Genomic DNA, 19,555 nt, shown 5'->3' with positions numbered 1-19,555 from the left:
CTGGCCACGGACAATTCGCTATAGCGAAAATTCGCGCGGCGCGACTGGCGGCGCGTCTTGCGAATGAATCAAATGTATGGAAATGTACTGGGCATGCCACGCGCAGCGGCGACCAGCGAGACGACCGGCGAATTTCCCCGAGCGAATCGCGCGGCACGACTAGCGATCGAAACAAATGTATGAGTTATTACGGCGCAGGCCACGGAGTCGAGCGGCAGACGCGGCGACTACTCCCGGAGCGAACTTAATTTAAAATAGTTTGTTTTTTTTTTCGCGAAAATGGAGACGGAAGTTTTTATTGCAGAAATTCTAGCTAGACCAGCTATTTGGAAGTCTAGCCACCCGCAACATAATTTTTCATCATGCCTATATTTTTCATATTTTTGGTGGAATTCTCCGTCAGTAACACGATTTCTATTTAATTCGTGTACTCCACTATATCTTCCAAACATTAAATCTTGAGCAAAAAAGCTGCTACTCTCCAAACAACGTCGAGCTAACTTTGATAAAGCCATCTCGTCTCCTCGTCTACACTGGTCGCGGCGGCGAACGCAACTGCCCGTGGCATGCTTACCGCGCCGCGCGAATTGCCGCGCCGCCCGTCGCGCCGTCGGTCGCGCCGCCGGTGTCCGTGGCCAAGGTGTAAAGGTGATTGCTACGATCTGTTCCCAGCCAATATCCCGCTAGATGGCGCTGAATTCTACATTTCTAGTTTATTTGAGTTTTTGCGTAATTGGAAAAGATTAAGGTCGTAGGAATAGTCATGGCGGTTACTGAATATTATATTTTATTGAAATATGTCATATCATTGCCTTAAAATCCACCCAATTCGGTAAAAAAATGCATTATAACATCTGTCATTGCATACAGGGTCGTTTACACACACAGACGTATACAAAAATGATAAAGATTTAAGTCTAGATGGCGTGAATGTAAAACAAGTAGGATTGTTATAAAAATAAAAGTTATATTTGTTGGCGTAAACTATTTTGTTGTAATTTTGGGAAATAAATAATGTCAAAATTGATTACAATAAAACGCAGTTTTATTTTATTACCTACATTACACTATTGTTTTTTTTTTATCAAAACATGTATTTGAAGTAGCAAATATGATATTATGCTGATCCAAGCATTTTCACTCAAAACTAATATCACTAGTGATTTGTAAAAGTAAATTATTTCAATATACATTTCATAACCAACAAGTAAGAATAATTATTCATACAACAACAAATCAAACACACTATTTACTATGGAAAAAAAACCAGGAAGGTGAAAAACATATTTACGATTTCGATGCACTCGACTTTTAGTAAAATAATAGGTAAAAAATATTATTATGGTTTTGATCACAGACATATCTGTGGTTTTGATTTTAGCTACTAGTATCAGAAAGCTGCGTGTTCAATGCACGTCGGGGTCCCACAACTGTGGAGGAAGGAAGGTAGAATACCTCCATCGAATAAGTGAAGTTTCTCGACATACTCGATTTGCCGGCCGGCCTCAATGAAGATTGTCCGAAAGTTGTATATGTGCTCTGTAACAAAAAAATTTCGCTAGCGCGATTCAGAGTGAGGTGTCGTACAATATACCTAATGAAGTTTTTCATCTTTTTATTTTAATGCAAATACAAAATAAAAATTAAACAATGGTAATGTAAATTCTAAACAAACTACTACCAAAATACAATTAGAACAAAAATCATTTGACTTGTTTATTTCACCCAGAGGCCAGAGGCGGCTCGTGACAAAATTGTATAGGTGTTTACTTGAAATAAAACAACGAAAATACAATAGCGTTCGGGATGATTTATTACAAAAAAATGAGCACCACATTTTATAAATGTCTATAACACTAAAAATTACAAAGTACAGGCTATTTCAAAACGAATTCAATGACTAGGTATCAATAATTAGTAAATCACCGAATTTGCATTCGCGAGCGTAGGTATCCATAGTGTTTGTCACTGACGGTCACTGACCTCTATAACTTATAGTTATAGAGGTCAGTGGTGTTTGTTGTGTAAACATGTATGTATTTGAGTAGTTAGTAGCATATTATATTCTGAATTTCTGATCCATGCCTATTCACTCAAAACTAATAACACTAATGATTTGTAACAGTAAATTATTTCAATAGGTAGGTATTTGAACATTTCCCAACAAGACGTAAGAATAATTATTCGTAGGTATACAAGATACAATAACAAATCTAATACACTATTTATTATTTTATTATTTACTAGCGGTCCGCCCCGGCTTCGCCCGTGGTACATGTTTACGTTTTCTCTCCATAAGAAGTAATAGCTAGAGAGCTAGCGCAAAGCTACCTGTATGTATTTGACCAGACCTGGATTTTTGTGTGTTGATTCCCCTATACCTACTATACATGAGATGAGGAGTCACTAAGCCCAGAGTGGTGGACGGGGCGCGCGCTTAGGTAAGACAGGTGGAAATTTTTGGCGAACTTTGAAACCATTTGACCACGTCTGCCATTTTGATATTTGAAAATAGATTATTATTACTATCGGAAAATAACAATGGCAGACCATTATCACGCGGATAACATTCTGGCAGACACTTATGAAAGTGCTGAAAAAAATACAATTTTGAAAGTATTTGACCAGATCTGCCATTCATATATTTTATTTATTAGGGTCTTAAAAACTTATTTTCGAAACGGCAGATATTTTCATTGCGTACAGACTTCAGCAGACAACAAAACTTTACAGACTTCAGCAGTCAACAAGACTTAGCTTCTACATGGTCAGATGTATATATGTATTACGTTCCCTGACCTTACATCAATGATTTACTTTATTAATGTTTTTATGGTCATTTACATTTAATTTTGAAAACTATGGAATAAAATTTATAAATTTGATGATACAAAACTAAATATACATTTGTAAAGAATCTCAAATATAAAGTTGTGTTGCAAATAACAAATCATCATTTAAATATTTAGTTTATTTCTTTATTTAAGAAACAATTAACAATTACAAAACAACATAAAAAAACACGCATGCATTTATTGAAATGTTCATTCATCATCACTATCGTATGGCGTTGTGTGACTCGTCTTCATAATCCATTGAATCGGATTCTGTAAAAGTAAAACGTAAATTATATAATAAAAGAAATGAGTCATTATAAACTTACCTAGTAAGGCAATGCCTTTGATGTCGCACGATGCCGCCGCGCCGCCAGTGTAGGTACTTCTGCTGCTACATGAAAATATGCTAGGGTTGCAACAAATGGGAAATAAAACAATTGTGATTATTACTATTATGATGTAATCATTTATTCATATTATGTACATTCAAAACAATTGCTATTATTAAATCTGATGTAATTATTTTTTCATAAATATATAATTATTATTAATTACATAATATATTGCACTGTGAAATATTTACGTATCACTTTATTTTTGATGTTCTTAATTGTCTTTTATAAAATTTAAGTGACGCATTCGCATTGGGATCAACAATCCGATAAGAAAAGAATGGAGACAACATATACATAGCTTTGATTTCAATTCTACAGATACAAAATATACAATCTATCTAAAATGATACAACGGATGTTTCCTGCGTTTTCTCGTCAAAATACCGAAACAACGTAATTATTGTATAGTAGTTGGGCGTGAAAGTAAAAAAACAAATGAAAAGTGTTTTCCATATGATTATTTATTAAATTTACGCGATTAAGAATAATTTCAACGATACAATTTAGTAACCGAGAATTCAGAGGATTAAAGAAAATACCTGCCTGATCATTTTATCAAACTCTAAAAGAATTATGGTTATTTCGCATCACTCGGTTTATTAGTTTGGTAATAATTATTAAAGGTAGTTACAACCCTAGCCATTGAGTCGAACGGTAGGCAACACAATATCGACTTTGTGCGGGTACATATGGTACATTTCTTCTTGCTGTGAAGCGTAATTATTATTATTAAGATTTTTTAGGCTATTTTGAATCAGCTGTTCTAATTTAATTCTAGAAATTTATTAAAACGTGATTTTTTTAAAAGTATATTATGAGTTTATAAATACCTCAACCAATAGTTATTGTGTCCTATCCTCATTTCTTTATATCTTGGTAGTTAACTAAAGTGTTAAATTTACATAACCTCAACAACAACATTTACACTGCCACTGCACTAAAACTAAACTAACTAGCTCTCTAGCTATAAGAACCATCCTCGTACTTCAAGGGATATAATAAAAAAAGAATTATCGAAATCGGTTCAGCCGTTCTCGAGTTATGCGCTTACCAACACATTTTGCGATTCATTTTTATATATAAGACTAGCGGTCCGCCCCGGCTTCGCCCGTGGTACATGTTTACGTTTTCTCTACATAAGAACCATCCTCGTACTTCAAGGAATATAATAAAAAAAGAATTATCGAAATCGGTTCAGCCGTTCTCGAGTTATGCGCTTACCAACACATTTTGCGATTCATTTATATATATATACTAGCGGTCCGCCCCGGCTTCGCCCGTGGTACATAATATTTACGTTTTCTCTACATAAAAACCATCCTCGTACTTCAAGGAATATAATAAAAAAAGAATGATCGAAATCGGTTCAGCCGTTCTCGAGTTATGCGCTTACCAACACATTTTGCGATTCATTTTTATATATAAGATAAGAAAAACATATTTACGAAAACATAGTAACATAATATGGCTGTCGCTACAATAATTATATTTCAATTTTATCTTTTTATACCTAGTAGAACTGGCCGACGAATAAAAAAAATCGTATTAGAATAAATACAATAAATTACGGAACAAAAAAAGGATTGTAACTGAATTAGGTATGTTTGTTTCTGGGCGCACCGTTTTCGACGACGCGACGCGCGACGTAAGCGTATAGGTATAGGTACCTACTTTGCTAAAACAAACTAATAAAATTGTGTGTCTGTCTGAAAATTCGGAAAAGCATATTTTGCAAGTTTGTAATTACTTTGATAGTTTACCGATTTATAATAATTGTAATTGTAATTGTATAATATATAATTTGCAATGTGGTGAAATTTCATAAAAATCACGGGCCAATTTTTTGTTTTGAATCCCACCGAAAATATAATTGCGTTATTAGAATAATTAATTACTATACCTACCCACGATCAATTATTACAATATAGTCTCAAATGCATACTAGAGAAATATTGCAATTTGATTCAATTAAAATGCATAGCATACAAAAATAAATTCACAACACAAGAAATTCCGCGCGCAAATCATAGCGCGTGTCAATGAAATCAAGAATGTTTTATATCAAGCCGACGCGGACGACGACGCGACGCCGAACAAAAGTACCTACGACGGACGACCACGCTTCGAGTTGCCAAACAACATGAGTAATAAATTGTTTACAAAAAAAACAAGTTTTCCATTTTTCTGTATGAGTAGACAGAACTTCAAAACGCCACCTGCTACGGTTTATATTATGAACGATTGTTATAAAAATAAAAGTTATATTTGTTGGTGTAAACTATTTTATTGATCAATAATTTTGGAATTTAAAATTGTCAACATTGATTACAATAAAACGCAGTTTTATTTTATTACACTATTGTTTTTTTTATCAAAACATGTATTTGAAGTACCATATAATATTATGCTGATCCAAGCATTTTCACTCAAAACTTATATCACTAATGATTTGTAAAAGTAAATTATTTCAATATACATTTCATAACCAACATGTAAGAATAATTATTATTATTCCTACCTACAACAACAAACCTAAAACACTATTTACTATGGGAAAATAACCAGGAAGGTGAAAAACATATTATTATTTACGATTTCGACGCACTGGACTTTTAGTAAAATATAGTAGGGAAACATAATATTATGGTTTTGATTTTTGCTACTAGTATAAGAAAACTGCGTGTTCAAACTACTTGTTTGTCTGTCTGAAAATTCGGAAGTACTTTGGTAGTTTACCGATTTATAATAATATTGTATATATCGTTGTTTAAAAAATATTCAAACACAATAAAATATGATATATGTACTGATTTATCACTGGTTTCAGTGATGAACTGATGAGTCAATTATAGCCACTATACTTTCGTCATACGTGTGTATGATTGATGTGATTTGCAACGTGGTGATATTTCAGAAAAATCACGGGTCAAATTGTCCCACCGAAAATATAACTGCGTTATAAGAATAACTATACCTACGATAAATTATACATAATACAATATAGTCTCAAATGCATACTAGTGAAATATTTTATTTGAATCAATAAAATAAAAAAATAAATAAAAAATAATAATAATACAAAAATAAATTCACAACACAAGAAAATCCGCGCGCAAATCATAGCGCGTGACAATGAAATCAAGAACTTTCGAGCCGACGCGGACGACGAAGGAGCCTAACAAAAGTACCTACAATCATAGGCGGCTCGTGACAAAATTGTATGGCCGTGTTCACTTGAAATAAAACAACGAAAATAGGTACCTACAATAGCGTTAGCAGTACAAAAAAAATGAGCACCACATTATAAATGTCTATTTATACACTAAAAATTATAGAGTATTTCAAAACGAATTCAATTATTATTTAGCAATAATTAGAAAATCCCCGAATTTGCATTCGTGATCGTATTCATAGTGTTTGTCTACACTAATATTATAAAGAGGAAATCTTTGTTTGTTTGTTTGATTGTAATGAATAGGCTCATAAACTACTGGACATTTTACCAATGTTTGCAAGTTTGTGATTACTTTGATAGTTTACCGATTTATAATAATTGTATACTTATATCATTGTTTAAAAATATTCAAACACAATATGATATAGGTACTGATTTATCACTGGTTTCAGTGATGAACTGATGAGTCAATGTTAGCCACAATACTAATCACTTTCGTCATACCTACATGTGTATGAACTATGATTGATGTGATTTGCAATGTGGTGAAATTTCATAAAAATCACGGGCCAATTTTTTGTTTTGAATCCCACCGAAAATACATATATTACTAATTGCGTTATTAGAATAATTAATTACTATACCCACGATCAATTATTACAATTTACAATATAGTCTCAAATGCATACTAGAGAAACATTGCAATTTGAATCAATTAAAATGCATAGCATACAAAAATAAATTCACAACACAAGAAATTCCGCGCGCAAATCATAGCGCGTGTCAATGAAATCAAGAATGTAATTTTATATCAAGCCGACGAGCGACGACGCCGAACTAAAGTACCTACAGTACCATTTACCTTCAGTGTACAATACAGTTTACAGACCTACGACGGACGAACAATAATGAGTAATAAATAAAAAAAAACATAGTTTCTAAGGTCATTAGTTTTATTTTATTTTATTGTTATTTTCTTTGAACGATTGGAAATGAAATTACTCAATTTTTACACAGAACTTTGATTTATTAGAATTATGCTCATTATGCATAAGATAACGAACGCGAATGCACGACATCTAGCGCGTCAATGTCTAAACATCGCCTTTCGTTTAGACATTGACGCGCTAGATCTGTAATAAGTATATAGTCTATGCGCTAGATGTCGTGCTTTATGTCGTGTTTCGCTTGGCAAAAGTCACGCACACTACTGTAGAAGTGTCAAATTTTTCCGGTATTTTACTGTTGTTTTTCTAAGTAAATATTGTAAATTATTGATTAAAAAGGTCGAACGCGCACACATTTCATTATAGAGAAGTGATAAAATGATTAGTTTTAAAGAAATAGTGTCTGTGTTAAGTGTTTAGAGGTAATCAAAAATGTATGGAGGGACGGTCGGAACATCAACCTTAAAGTTCAAATTTTCATCCAACATGATACCCAGGTATTTTACCTTTTGAGCTCTTTTAATTGAAAGATTAGCCGTCCCTGTTTGCGGAAACTCTATCATGTCGCATAAAGAGGGTGCCGAAACTGAAGTTTTATGAAAACAAATATAATTGGTTTTATCTACATTTAGTGTTAGTAAATTGCGTTCGAGCCATGAATTAATTTGAGTCATACCTTTTTGAGCGGTAGACACAGCCTCATCCCAATTTTCACCGCAGAATATGACAGCTGTATCGTCAGCGTAGCAGAGAATATCCGCGTTAGATAGAGGGACCTTGTGAATGTCGTCCATATAAAGTATAAAAAGGGTGGGGCCTAAGATGCTACCTTGTGGGACTCCAAAATTGACCTCTCTCGTTGAGCTTCTTTGGTCTCCAATTTTAACACACTGAAGCCTTCCCTTCAGATAGCTCTCAAACCACAGAAGTGCGTGGCCTTTGATACCGCATCCATCAAGCTTTCTAAGCAGTAATGGAATAGAAACGGTATCAAATGCCTTTGCAAGGTCGAGAAATACACAAAGACAGCTTCTTCTGCAATCTAAATGCGAAGCAACAATTGACGTGAGGAGGGAGACTGCAGCGGCTGTGCTTTTCTTCCGTCTAAAACCAAATTGATGGTTTGAGATTAGGTTATTACTCTCTAAGTATTTAACCAAACGAGAATTTACTATTTTTTCGAGAATTTTTGAGAAGACACCCAATAAAGAAATAGGCCTGTAATTATTCGGGTTGTCACGTTCCCCCGCTTTGTGAATTGGGGATACTGAGGCAATTTTCCAACTATCAGGGAAAATTCCCTGTGATAAACTAAGATTATATATTGAGGTTAGGGGGCCGAGGATCTCATGACGGATCCGCTTAACCAGTAAATTGTTCAGGCCGTCAATACCCGGAGCTTTGTTGTTCTCCAGTTGCATTATCAAAGATTCCACTTCATGTATGTTAGTTGGTGTCATAAAGAATGAGTTTACGGGAGAATTATTAAAACAAATTGTAGAAGCTAAATCTTCTTGAGTGACTTTAATCTTCTCTAATATCTGTGTTGCGTAAGATTCTCCAATAGAAGTAAAATGTTTGTTGCATGCTTCAAGGGACTGAGAAGGATTTAAACAGTGGATGTTCAAGAGCTCTGACGGTTCTCTTTTAGAAATAGATAAATTACAAATATTCTTTACGGCTTCCCAGGTTTTTTTTGGATTGCCCGCACTATCACTCAGAAGGGAAACTTCGTATTCACGCTTAAGTTTCTTCAGTAAATTATTTGTAAAGTTACGGTAACGATTGTAAATGTGCAGTAGCATTGTATCAAGAGGATTTCTTCTAACACGTGTATGGAGTCGATCTCTGTGTCGTATACAACGGAGTAAGCCGGGACTTATCCAAGGTTTTAAGATAGTGTTTGACCTGCGGCAGGGATATTTGCGAGTGTGTTTGTTTACTATTGATAGAATCGTATCGGTGAAAGTTTGGACTATTAGGTGTAAGTTGTTTTTATCGAGGATACTTTGCCAGTTTACAAGATTTAAGTCAGACTTTATAAGCTCAATATCTCTTTTGAAAAAGTAACGTTTTGCGTTGCGAACCTTTATTTTACCAAGTCTCATCCCAACCATAACCATATCGTGGTCTGATATGTCAGATTCGCAAACTACGCCAATTACTGCTTTATTGGATTTTACAAAGATGTGGTCAAGGCACGAACCTTGTCTAGTCGGAAGTGTTATTGCAGGCGCCAGATCAAATTCTGAGACTAGGCATAGGTATTCCTGCCACCAGGGACTATCAGACGATTCCAAAATATTAATATTAATGTCACCTGCTAGGACAATATATTGATTATTCAGACTAGTGAGGTGCCTGTCCAGCGATGTGAGAAACATTGAGGGATTTCTAAATGAAGGGGAGCGATAAATACCGAGTATACACACCTTTTTGTCAACAATGAGTTGTAAACAGTTTGCCTCGTCGATGGGAGGTTCTGAAACTGTGACACAAAGACCATCCCGTACGTATATCACAACACCACCATTTTGATTAATAATTTTAGTAGTTTTATATGCTGTGTAATTTTGCAATAATGGAATTTGAGAATGTTCACTAAGCCAACATTCATTCAGTATTATGACATCATATAATAGTTTTAAACGCTGCAAAGAAATTACAAAATTATCAAAATTTTTGTTAATACTACGTATATTGAACGAAAGTACTTTGAAATTATAGTCACTTGTAAGGAATGATTTACAACAATCGATGTTAGAAACGGCATGACATTTTATCTTGTAAGAGTCTAAATCGGCTGCAATATTATTCGACGCCATTAGATATTAATTTTGTACTATAGATTAATCTAGCTTTTACTTGTTTGATGATAACTATACAAGTTTCAATAGTAAATAACAGCTTTAAATACATGTTCGGATTATTATGAAGTGCCTGATGTAAATGTCGTAGCAAAGTTGTGTAAACGATTTTTTGTATTCCTAAATTTTTGCAGGCGTTTAAAATTAATAAATATTGATAATTAATAAAAGTATATAATATGTAAATAAAATAAAAATTAAAATAAAATAGATAAAATATATAAGGAATAAATTGAAGTAATAATATTATATTATGTGATATAATTAATATACATCGATAGTTTCTTAACAAAATATCTAAAAAAGTTACATGTTTATGGCTATTTGAAATATTATTTAAGCTATAATTATTAGAAGATATATGAATTATTACAATTTCAGCATTGTGATGTATCGTCGATATGCGGGGCCGAGTTAAAAATACTATGCAGATCGTTTTGGGTGCGAATGTGAATAGCATTTTTCCCTTCTCGCTGTCTGACATATACATTCCCATTACTACACCAGCAAAATGCGTAACCAAAGAGTTTGTATTTACTTCGGGCCTCGCGAAACAACAAACGGTTTTCCTTTGTTAGTCTTTCATTATAGTATATTTTCGATGCTTCACCAGGTATATTCAAATCAGCACTGTTGATATTTTTTCTCGACTTAGCAGACTTCAATATTTCGTCGCGCTTAGAACGTCGATGAAATCTAATAACAACAGGACGGGGAAGTTTTCCTTTATGAGAAGTCGTCGATTTTTCTTTAGAGATACGTGGACCGGCTCTCATGACCCAGTCAATATCTTGATCTGACAGTTCTACACCAACTTTTCGAGAGGCAAGCAAGGCAATGTGATGAAGGTTTTCATAAGCTGTTTCGGGTATGCCAGCCAGCTCAATTTCGTTTCGCAAATGTTGTTGCGCTTGTAGATTTAGGTCGGATTGGAGGTTTGAGATTGTGGCCTTAAGGACATTTATCTCCCGATTATTGCACTCCAGGATTTTAATTCTAGACTCGTTTGCGGTTACTTTCCCCTCGAGCATTTCAATACGTTCGTTGCAGATTATTAGTGATTGAGTGGCATCCTCAAGCCGTTGTTTAATAGATGAAAATTCTTGTGTCAAGCGACGGATTTCGGAAGTAAGCTCCTTAACATCGTTACCAGTTACTTCGGTAATCGAGGAATCTTTTTTCCGCATTGTAATAAACTGGGAGTCGGAAGTGGAGCGAACTGGAGTGTTGCTGTTATCTCCGCCTCTTTTTTGGGCTGAGGAGCAAATGGGACATTCCCATTTATTTTTTTGTTCAGCGGTTAGCCCATTAGCGTTTATACAAAGTTGACAAAATATTTTTCCGCAGGATTTTAGAGTGCATTTGACAGAATTATTATCCTTAAACACCTTTAAGCAACCAGAGCACTTCATTATTTATAGTATATAAACAAAGTACCTTTGCACTAAATAATGTATAAAGTAGTTCCGAGTCCGCTCTGCGAAGATTAATCTATGACTCGCAAGGACTCGTACAGCACAGCAACCGGTCCGCACGCAGATATCACCCGGCTGCCTGAAGGATTTACGAGCGATAATCACTTGCACACAGCTGTAGTCAGTTCACGTTTACCCGACACTTTAAACTGTACAATTTGCTTATTGCTGCACAAATATTCTTTAAAATTCACTTTATCTTCACTTAGTACGCGATCTAATGTTGATTATTATTAGATTTGTATCTAATATTAAAGTTAATGTTTAGATATTGAGCAAACGTACGTCGCGAAACTTTTTAAAAATATATTTTATACAGACTATGAACAGAGAACAAGTTAACGGTTTGACCGCGAGGGCAAAGATGACATGTTTATTTGATGATATGTTTATTTGTATTTGATGATGATATGTTTATTTGTATTTACACAAGCTATTTTATAAAATAAATACCTACTTAAAAAACATAAACCTCGTTCGAATTTTGGAGGCTAAACAAAAAAAAGGAAGTTTTACTATGTCCGAAGAAGATGGAAATAGCTTACAAAATACATTATAATGTAATTTCTCTGATGTATTTCTTTGAAGAAGAATGTTATCTATCCGTTTTTATGGAGATGTTTTGTCCTATTCATAGAAATCTAAATAACAAGTCACTAGAACTGCTATAATGTCATAATTAGTATGAAAACGATTGTCGCCAAAACCCACACATTTAAACCGATAGCTAAACAGTACACACAAGTAAACTATGCCTTTTATTGGACAGCTTCATTTTAGTGAAAACTAAAACTTAAAAAATAAATTCAGCATTTTAATATGTACCCTATCGCACGATTTTACGTTTTATTTTAGAATAACATCCATGGTACATAAGATGTTTTGTTTCTTTTTGCTCAGAAAAATACAAATACGAAAAAATCGGCTTTTCTACAACAGAGGGCATTAATTTTCAATAGATATAACTTTGAACCTAATACATAGAAATAAGGTTGAAATTTGTGTTAAACGTGATAGGATAAAGGTCGACTGTGACATTCATTGTTATTTAGCTTTCTATGGTGATATTCGTATTACTTGTAAATATTCTTAAATTTTAAGAAAAACGGCATTATTAAAAAAAATAATTACCGATAAAACGTTATACCTTTATTAGTATAATTAAGTACAACTTGTGGAAGAATTTCCGTAATGGGAAATGCTGAAACACACCATGTTTAGACACGCACGTCTTGAGAGCAACTGAGCAACGACAAACGAACTGGTGGCTTGAGAGTCACCTGAGTGGCGACAAGGTCACGCGTTCTTACGACTTCTAGTGTTTTCTTATTTCGATTTCTATGGTCCTATTAAATAATTTTATCTATTTTTAGTACTTGCTTTTAAGTACTTGTCAATAGTCATTAGTTTTTATAAAGTGTCTACGTCAGCGTTAGAGAAATTTATTTAAATAATTGGCAAAAAATAAATGTAAACAACGCCCTATCCTATACTTCAAACACAAAATGAAACACCTCTTAGTATTAAATGATAGTTTCATAAAAAATATACAACCAAACAGCCCCATAATAATTTATTTTAATCATATTGTTGGCATGTTAGAATCTAATATTTCAATTATTATTATTCTAAGCACCCAAGTTAATCAGTCTTAAAACTAACAATATATTTTCTTTTTACTCACATTATATCACTAAAGGTCTGAACCAGTTGTTATATATATTTTATTAGATATTAACGATTATATACTGAATTATTTTATTTAAAACGTGATATATTTACTATACTCGAAGGCAAAATTGTGTTTTAAATAGTTAAATAATGAATTAATCAGGATATTAAAGGGCATGTACATGTTTGACTAAGCTGTAGTTTTGTTATAGTATTTGTTTTAAATATTTTATTCAGGCCTTTCTATCAATAAAACACTACTAATTTGCAAAATACATTCTTATAATTACATAGAGCACTTTCAATTCGTTTCCAATTTACCACAAATCCCAAAAAACCGAAACTTTTAACAAAACAAATCTTAAACAATAATATTATCTACTTAATACATATATGTAGTAAGAAATGAATCTCGCACCAATTAACCTAAGACTAGGTTACAGTTCCTAATAAAATTCGCATTTCATTACAAAATAATTTCATCTAATCTACGGTTATGTGCATACTTGCTTTCAAATATAGTTAGTTTATAAACTTTTACATACAATGAAAGCAAAAAGATACTATTTTGTGAAAGTTGGTTAAAAAAGGAACAAAAGGATATTGCATCTAATAATCCATCAAGGAGTAGCCAAAAATTATTAAACGTTATTTACTTTATGCTAAATATTACTTGAGCACACACAAATATAACCGCAATTTAAAAAGACTACAGATAAAATAACATTAGGAACAATAAAATGTATAAAATATACAACAAGAACAAGGCTGCAATATTTATAAACAGAAACATAAGCCTTAAGTTAATAACATTGTAAAATGTAGTGTTACAAATAATACATTTTATAAAAATAAATAGTGACATAGGTAGGTCATGGAGTGCATTAAACTCAAAGTGAAATTATTCTAAAAAAAACCTACCTACAACATTATAAATTCATTAAAATACTATATACCTATTATTTTAAGAACCAATGCTGCTACTGTGCCAGTTATAAAATAAATATAAATATAATCCACAGATTATAATTTTTTCCAATGAACAAAAATATAGGAAGCAGCAAAACGCATCATGGCGTACGTTTTCTTTAAATTTTACAAGTATAGTATATACTCATACGTTCACGAATCACGATATCAAAATATTATGTTCATTGGTATTCAAAATTTCTAATAGGTATATAGTATAACATCTCCCGGACCATATATATTCCATATTTAAATTAATTATTTAGCGTCCAGAATATGGCTCATATTTATTCAATTATTAATTCCAGAAGTCATTGGGGCAGTATATTCTGACGCATTTCCTATACCCACACAATATGATGAGTTGAGTCAACTGGTAGATTATTATTTTTTTATGTCAATAACCACTTTTTACACTGAAATCATATGAAACAAGCCACTTATCTAGCTGGTCTGATCGTCCGCTTTAGTCAGGTTCGGTTCGGAAATCGAGCGCTCTGTGCTCTCTGTTGTTGTTATTGTTGGTTTTTTTTTTATCTGCTGCATATTGGTACATAACCCCATGATGACATACGCGTTTTATGAAGATGGATGGATGAATTATTATTTTTGACCCCCCAAAAAAACTGGCAAAACCAAAATTTTGTTACAAATGTCACTGTCAATAACCACTTTTTACACTGAAATCATATAAAAATGTCGACTAAATAACAAGCCACTTATCTAGCTGGTCTCATCGTCTGCTTTAGCCAGGTTCGGTTCAGACTCAGAGCGTCGCTTGAGTATTGGTACATATAACATAACCCCATGATTATATACGTGACTTATGAAGATGAATGGATGAATTATTGTTTTTGACCCCCTCCCCCCCAAACAACACTGACAACATCGAAAATCTATGCAAATTTCACTGTCAATAACCACTTTTTACAAATGTCGACTAATTAACAAGACACTTCTTTAGCTGGTCTCATCGTCCGCTTTAGCCAAGTTCGGTTCGGACTCAGAGCGTCGCTTGAGCGTGTCGCCGTCCGGTGAGATCGAGCGCTCTGTGCTCTCTGTTGTTATTGTGGATTTATTTATTTATTTATATCTACTTTTCATATCCATCAGAGTTAAATAACCCAATGAATATACACGCGACTTACGAAGAGCGATGGATGAATTATTATTTTTGACCCCCCAAAAAAACTAAAATAACGGAACACCTTTCCAAACGTCACTATTACCACCTTACACTGCAAAAACCTTTATAAATAATTAATAACAAGCACTTATCTAGCTGGTCTCATCGTCCGCTTTAGCCAAGTTCGGTTCGGACTCGGAGCGTCGCTTGAGCGTGTCGCCGTCCGGTGAGATCGAGCGCTCTGTGCTCTCTGTTGTTGTTATTGTGGATTTGTTTATATCTGGGGCACTGCGGGTTACGTCCACCTGTTGGATATAATTAATTCACATATTTTTTGACAATTGGATATACAGAATTCAATAAATCGTTGTTGTTGTATCTATCTTTGTAACTAGGAAAATCCTGTGTTAAGGAAAACAGTTCATCCAGGAGAATACGTCACTAGTCTAGTTCACATGATAAAAGATTCGCTACTGCGGTCTGCGATATACACAACTAACTTTAAGACAGCAAAGACTCCAGTTCCTAGTTTCTAGTTCAAGAAAATTGATACAGTTTGTTTTTTCAATCTTTTGCATTTACAACTTCAAGTTATCAATAAAAGATAATTCGATTCAGTGAAAATCATTGTTTTACCAGTTCAAGAGTCCTATATATGACCGAAACTATATAATATTACTAGCGGTCCACCCCGGCTTCGCCCGTGGTACCTACACGTTTACGTTTTTTTTTTCATAAAAACTATCCTATCTCTCAAGTTGGATCAAACTGCACATGGTGTGCGAATTTTATTATAATCGGTTAAGTGGTTTAGGAGTCCATTGAGGACAAACATTGTGACACGAGATTTATATATATATTATAAGATTATAAGATTATTCATTAACTATATTATACTTACCAACTCATTATCATAATCGGGCTCATGTTTGATCTCAGCGAGATTATCGTTGAGATAACACACACCGTTCAGGTCTATGGCACTATTGGAGAAAATGGCCGCCGCACCTGTAGAGTCTACACGCGGTTCGTTTTTCTGTAACAAATTATCATATTAATGTTATAAATGCGAAAATTTGTGAGGATGTGTATGTGTGTGTTTGTTACTTTTTCACGCAAATATTACTGAACCGATTACAATGAAATTTAGCACACATATAGAGGGTAACTTGGATTAACACATGGAATAGGTTTTATCCATTGAGATATACATATGGAGACGACACCGTCTACATCACTTATATTCCGCTCAACATACGCCATATAGCTTAACTGCACGCTCATTTTTTATTTGTTTTAAAGTGAAACGCATCAAATATGGCTTCGTGTGTGTTACGATATTGCACAAATAATACGGAAAAGTGCAAAGGAATAACTTTTATCGGTAAGTACCTAACTAGATAATAATTTTTAAAACTTAGTTAGAGCAAAAAAATGGCGCACAGATTTTGTTCGTGGTGTCTCCTCCATACGTAGTAATATTATCTCAATGGTTTTATCCCGGAAATCCCACGGGAACGGGAACTATGCGGGTTTTTATTTGAAAACGCGGGCGAAGCCGCGGGCGGAAAGCTAGTATATTTATAAATTTATTATTATAAAGAATAAAAAAAATTCGATCACGACGCGGGACGATCGAATTTTTGATCGAATTTTTTCTATTCTTTATAAATTTATAAATATATACTAGCTTTATAATATACAGGGTGCAAGTAGTGATGAACGGAAGCTGGGAGGTAGAGGACCTAGAGGGCTATCCGAATCACCGTATGTTCTGCGATTTTTCGTATTTTCGGAGTTATGACGTGTTTTTCAATTTTTCACCTATCGCCGAGTACGATGATATTTTCACTCATGGTGACGTCAATTGTTGCGCTAGATGCTTGATATTTTTTGTTTGCTAAGCTGAAAGATAGGCCAATTCAGTATGGTAACATTTACTATAGTTAGATCTTCGAATGGAATAAAAAAAAGAATTAAATGCCAAGAAAGATAAAATTACCCAGTATGTTCACCACTTCAAGGGCCCGTAAAAAATAAAATCACATAAAAAAACGTGCCCGGGTGACGTATCTATACTTTAAAAAAATCATTGCAAGCGTTCCTACAGCTACATGATATTTCATAGCGTTACATCTGGCCATCGTGAAAGGCCATAAGCAGCCTTTCACGATACTTCTGAATGAATTCATATACCTACTTGAGTTTGGACATTATAAATTTATAAATAAGCATATAGTTTCGTAAAATATGACCATCACGTAATACTGCTACGCACAACTGTAAGCCAAATGTCACTTACTGTCGCGAGCGCAGTCGCGAGCGACAGGCACAGATTTTCACACAGAGATTTTCACACAGAGATTTTCACACAGAGATTTTCACACAGAGATTTTCACACAGAGATTTTCACACAGAGATTTTCACACAGAGATTTTCACACAGAGATTTTCACACAGAGATTTTCACACAGAGATTTTCACACAGAGATTTTTACACAGAGATTTTCACACAGAGATGTTCACACAGATTTTCACACAGATATTTTCACACAAAGATTTTCACAAAGAGATTTTCACACAGAGATTTTCACACAGAGATTTTCACAGAGATTTTCACACAGATTTTCACACAGAGATTTTCACACAGAAATTTTCACACAGATTTTCACACAGAGATTTTCACACAGAGATTTTCACACAGAGATTTTTACACAGAGATTTTCACACAGAGATTTTCACACAGATTTTCACACAGATATTTTCACACAAAGATTTTCACAAAGAGATTTTCACACAGAGATTTTCACACAGAGATTTTCACACAGAGATTTTCACAGAGATTTTCACACAGATTTTCACACAGAGATTTTCACACAGAAATTTTCACAGAGATTTTCACACAGAGATTTTCACACAGAGATGATCACAGAGAGATTTTCACAGAGATTTTCACACAGAGATTTTCACAGAGATTTTCACAGAGATTTTCACACAGATTTTCACACAGATTTTCAGAGATTTTCACACAGATTTTCACACAGATTTTCACAGAGATTTTCACACAGATTTTCAGAGATTTTCACAGAGAGATTTTCACACAGATATTTTCACACAGATTTTCACAGAGATTTTCACACACAGATTTTCACACAGATTTTCACAGAAATTTTCACACAGATTTTCAGAGATTTTCACAGAGAGATTTTCACACAGAGATTTTCACACAGATTTTCACACAGATTTTCACACCGAGATTTAAACAGAGATTTTCACACAGAGAAAAACACAGAGATTTTCACACAGAGATGATCACAGAGAGATTTTCACACAGAGATTTTCACACAGAGATTTTCACACAGAGTTTTTCACACACAGATTTTCACACAGATTTTCACAGAGAGATTTTCACACCGAGATTTAAACAGATTTTCACACAGAGATTTTCACACAGAGATTTTCACACAGAGATTTTCACACAGAGATTTTTCACACAGAGATTTACACACATAGATTTTCACACAGAGATTTTCACACGAAGATTGTCACACGGAGATTTTCACACGGAGATTTTACACGGAGATTTTCACATAGAGATTTTCACACAGAGATTTTCACACGGAGATTTTCACACGGAGATTTTCAGGCAGGTTTGCTAAGCTGAAAGATAGGCCAATTCAGTATGGTAATATTTACTATCGTTAGATCTTCGAATGGAATAAAAAAAAGAATTAAATGCCAAGAAAGATAAACTTACCCAGTGGTGAACATCACCACTTCAAGGGCCCGTAAAAAAATAAAATCACATAAAAAAAGTTTTCCGTTTGGCTTTTAAAAACTTGCTCTATCTATAAGGTAGCTACCCCGCTGTTGCTCAGTGCAAGTGCGACATCATCGTAAAAAGTTGTATTTTAAATGTCTAATGCCCTTTTATCATTTTTAATGGTTTCTTCTGCTACTATGAATTTCCGGGTTATTTCGTCCAAATTGTGGCAGTCTCTCGACTTTGTAGTATCCCCACGGAAAAAAATCAATAGGGTTTATGTCCGGGGACTGTGGAGGCCAGGCTAAAAGGCAAAGATACATACGAAAGA

General features: G+C 34.0%; 1 protein-coding gene across 5 annotated transcripts in view; it reads right to left on the bottom strand.

Moving 5' to 3' along the window:
- LOC149483031 (protein TAPT1 homolog) overlaps positions 1-19,555 on the bottom strand; it is an 87,342-nt gene that overhangs the window by 60,505 nt on the left and 7,282 nt on the right. The window contains exons 9-11 of one of the 5 annotated variants that reach the window (XR_016316576.1): positions 16,364-16,498; positions 15,056-15,767; positions 12,325-14,775 (exon numbers count right to left, since the gene is read on the bottom strand). Coding sequence is in view for 3 of the 5 variants with exons in the window: in XM_089703157.1 (XP_089559283.1) it covers positions 15,615-15,767; positions 16,364-16,498 (288 nt within the window). In the remaining 2 variants the exon portion in view is untranslated. Of the gene's footprint in view, positions 1-12,324; positions 15,768-16,363; positions 16,499-19,555 lie in introns of those variants that run through there. The other 4 variants (XR_016316575.1, XM_089703158.1, XM_089703157.1 and 1 more) reach the window with 4 other exon arrangements.

The sequence above is a fragment of the Colias philodice genome, chromosome 14, assembly GCF_061535455.1.
Source record: "Colias philodice isolate Cphi_HAF_F1 chromosome 14, ilColPhil1 Martin Lab GWU primary, whole genome shotgun sequence".
Taxonomy (NCBI): domain Eukaryota; kingdom Metazoa; phylum Arthropoda; class Insecta; order Lepidoptera; family Pieridae; genus Colias; species Colias philodice.
This window is presented reverse-complemented; position numbering and strand designations above follow the sequence as displayed.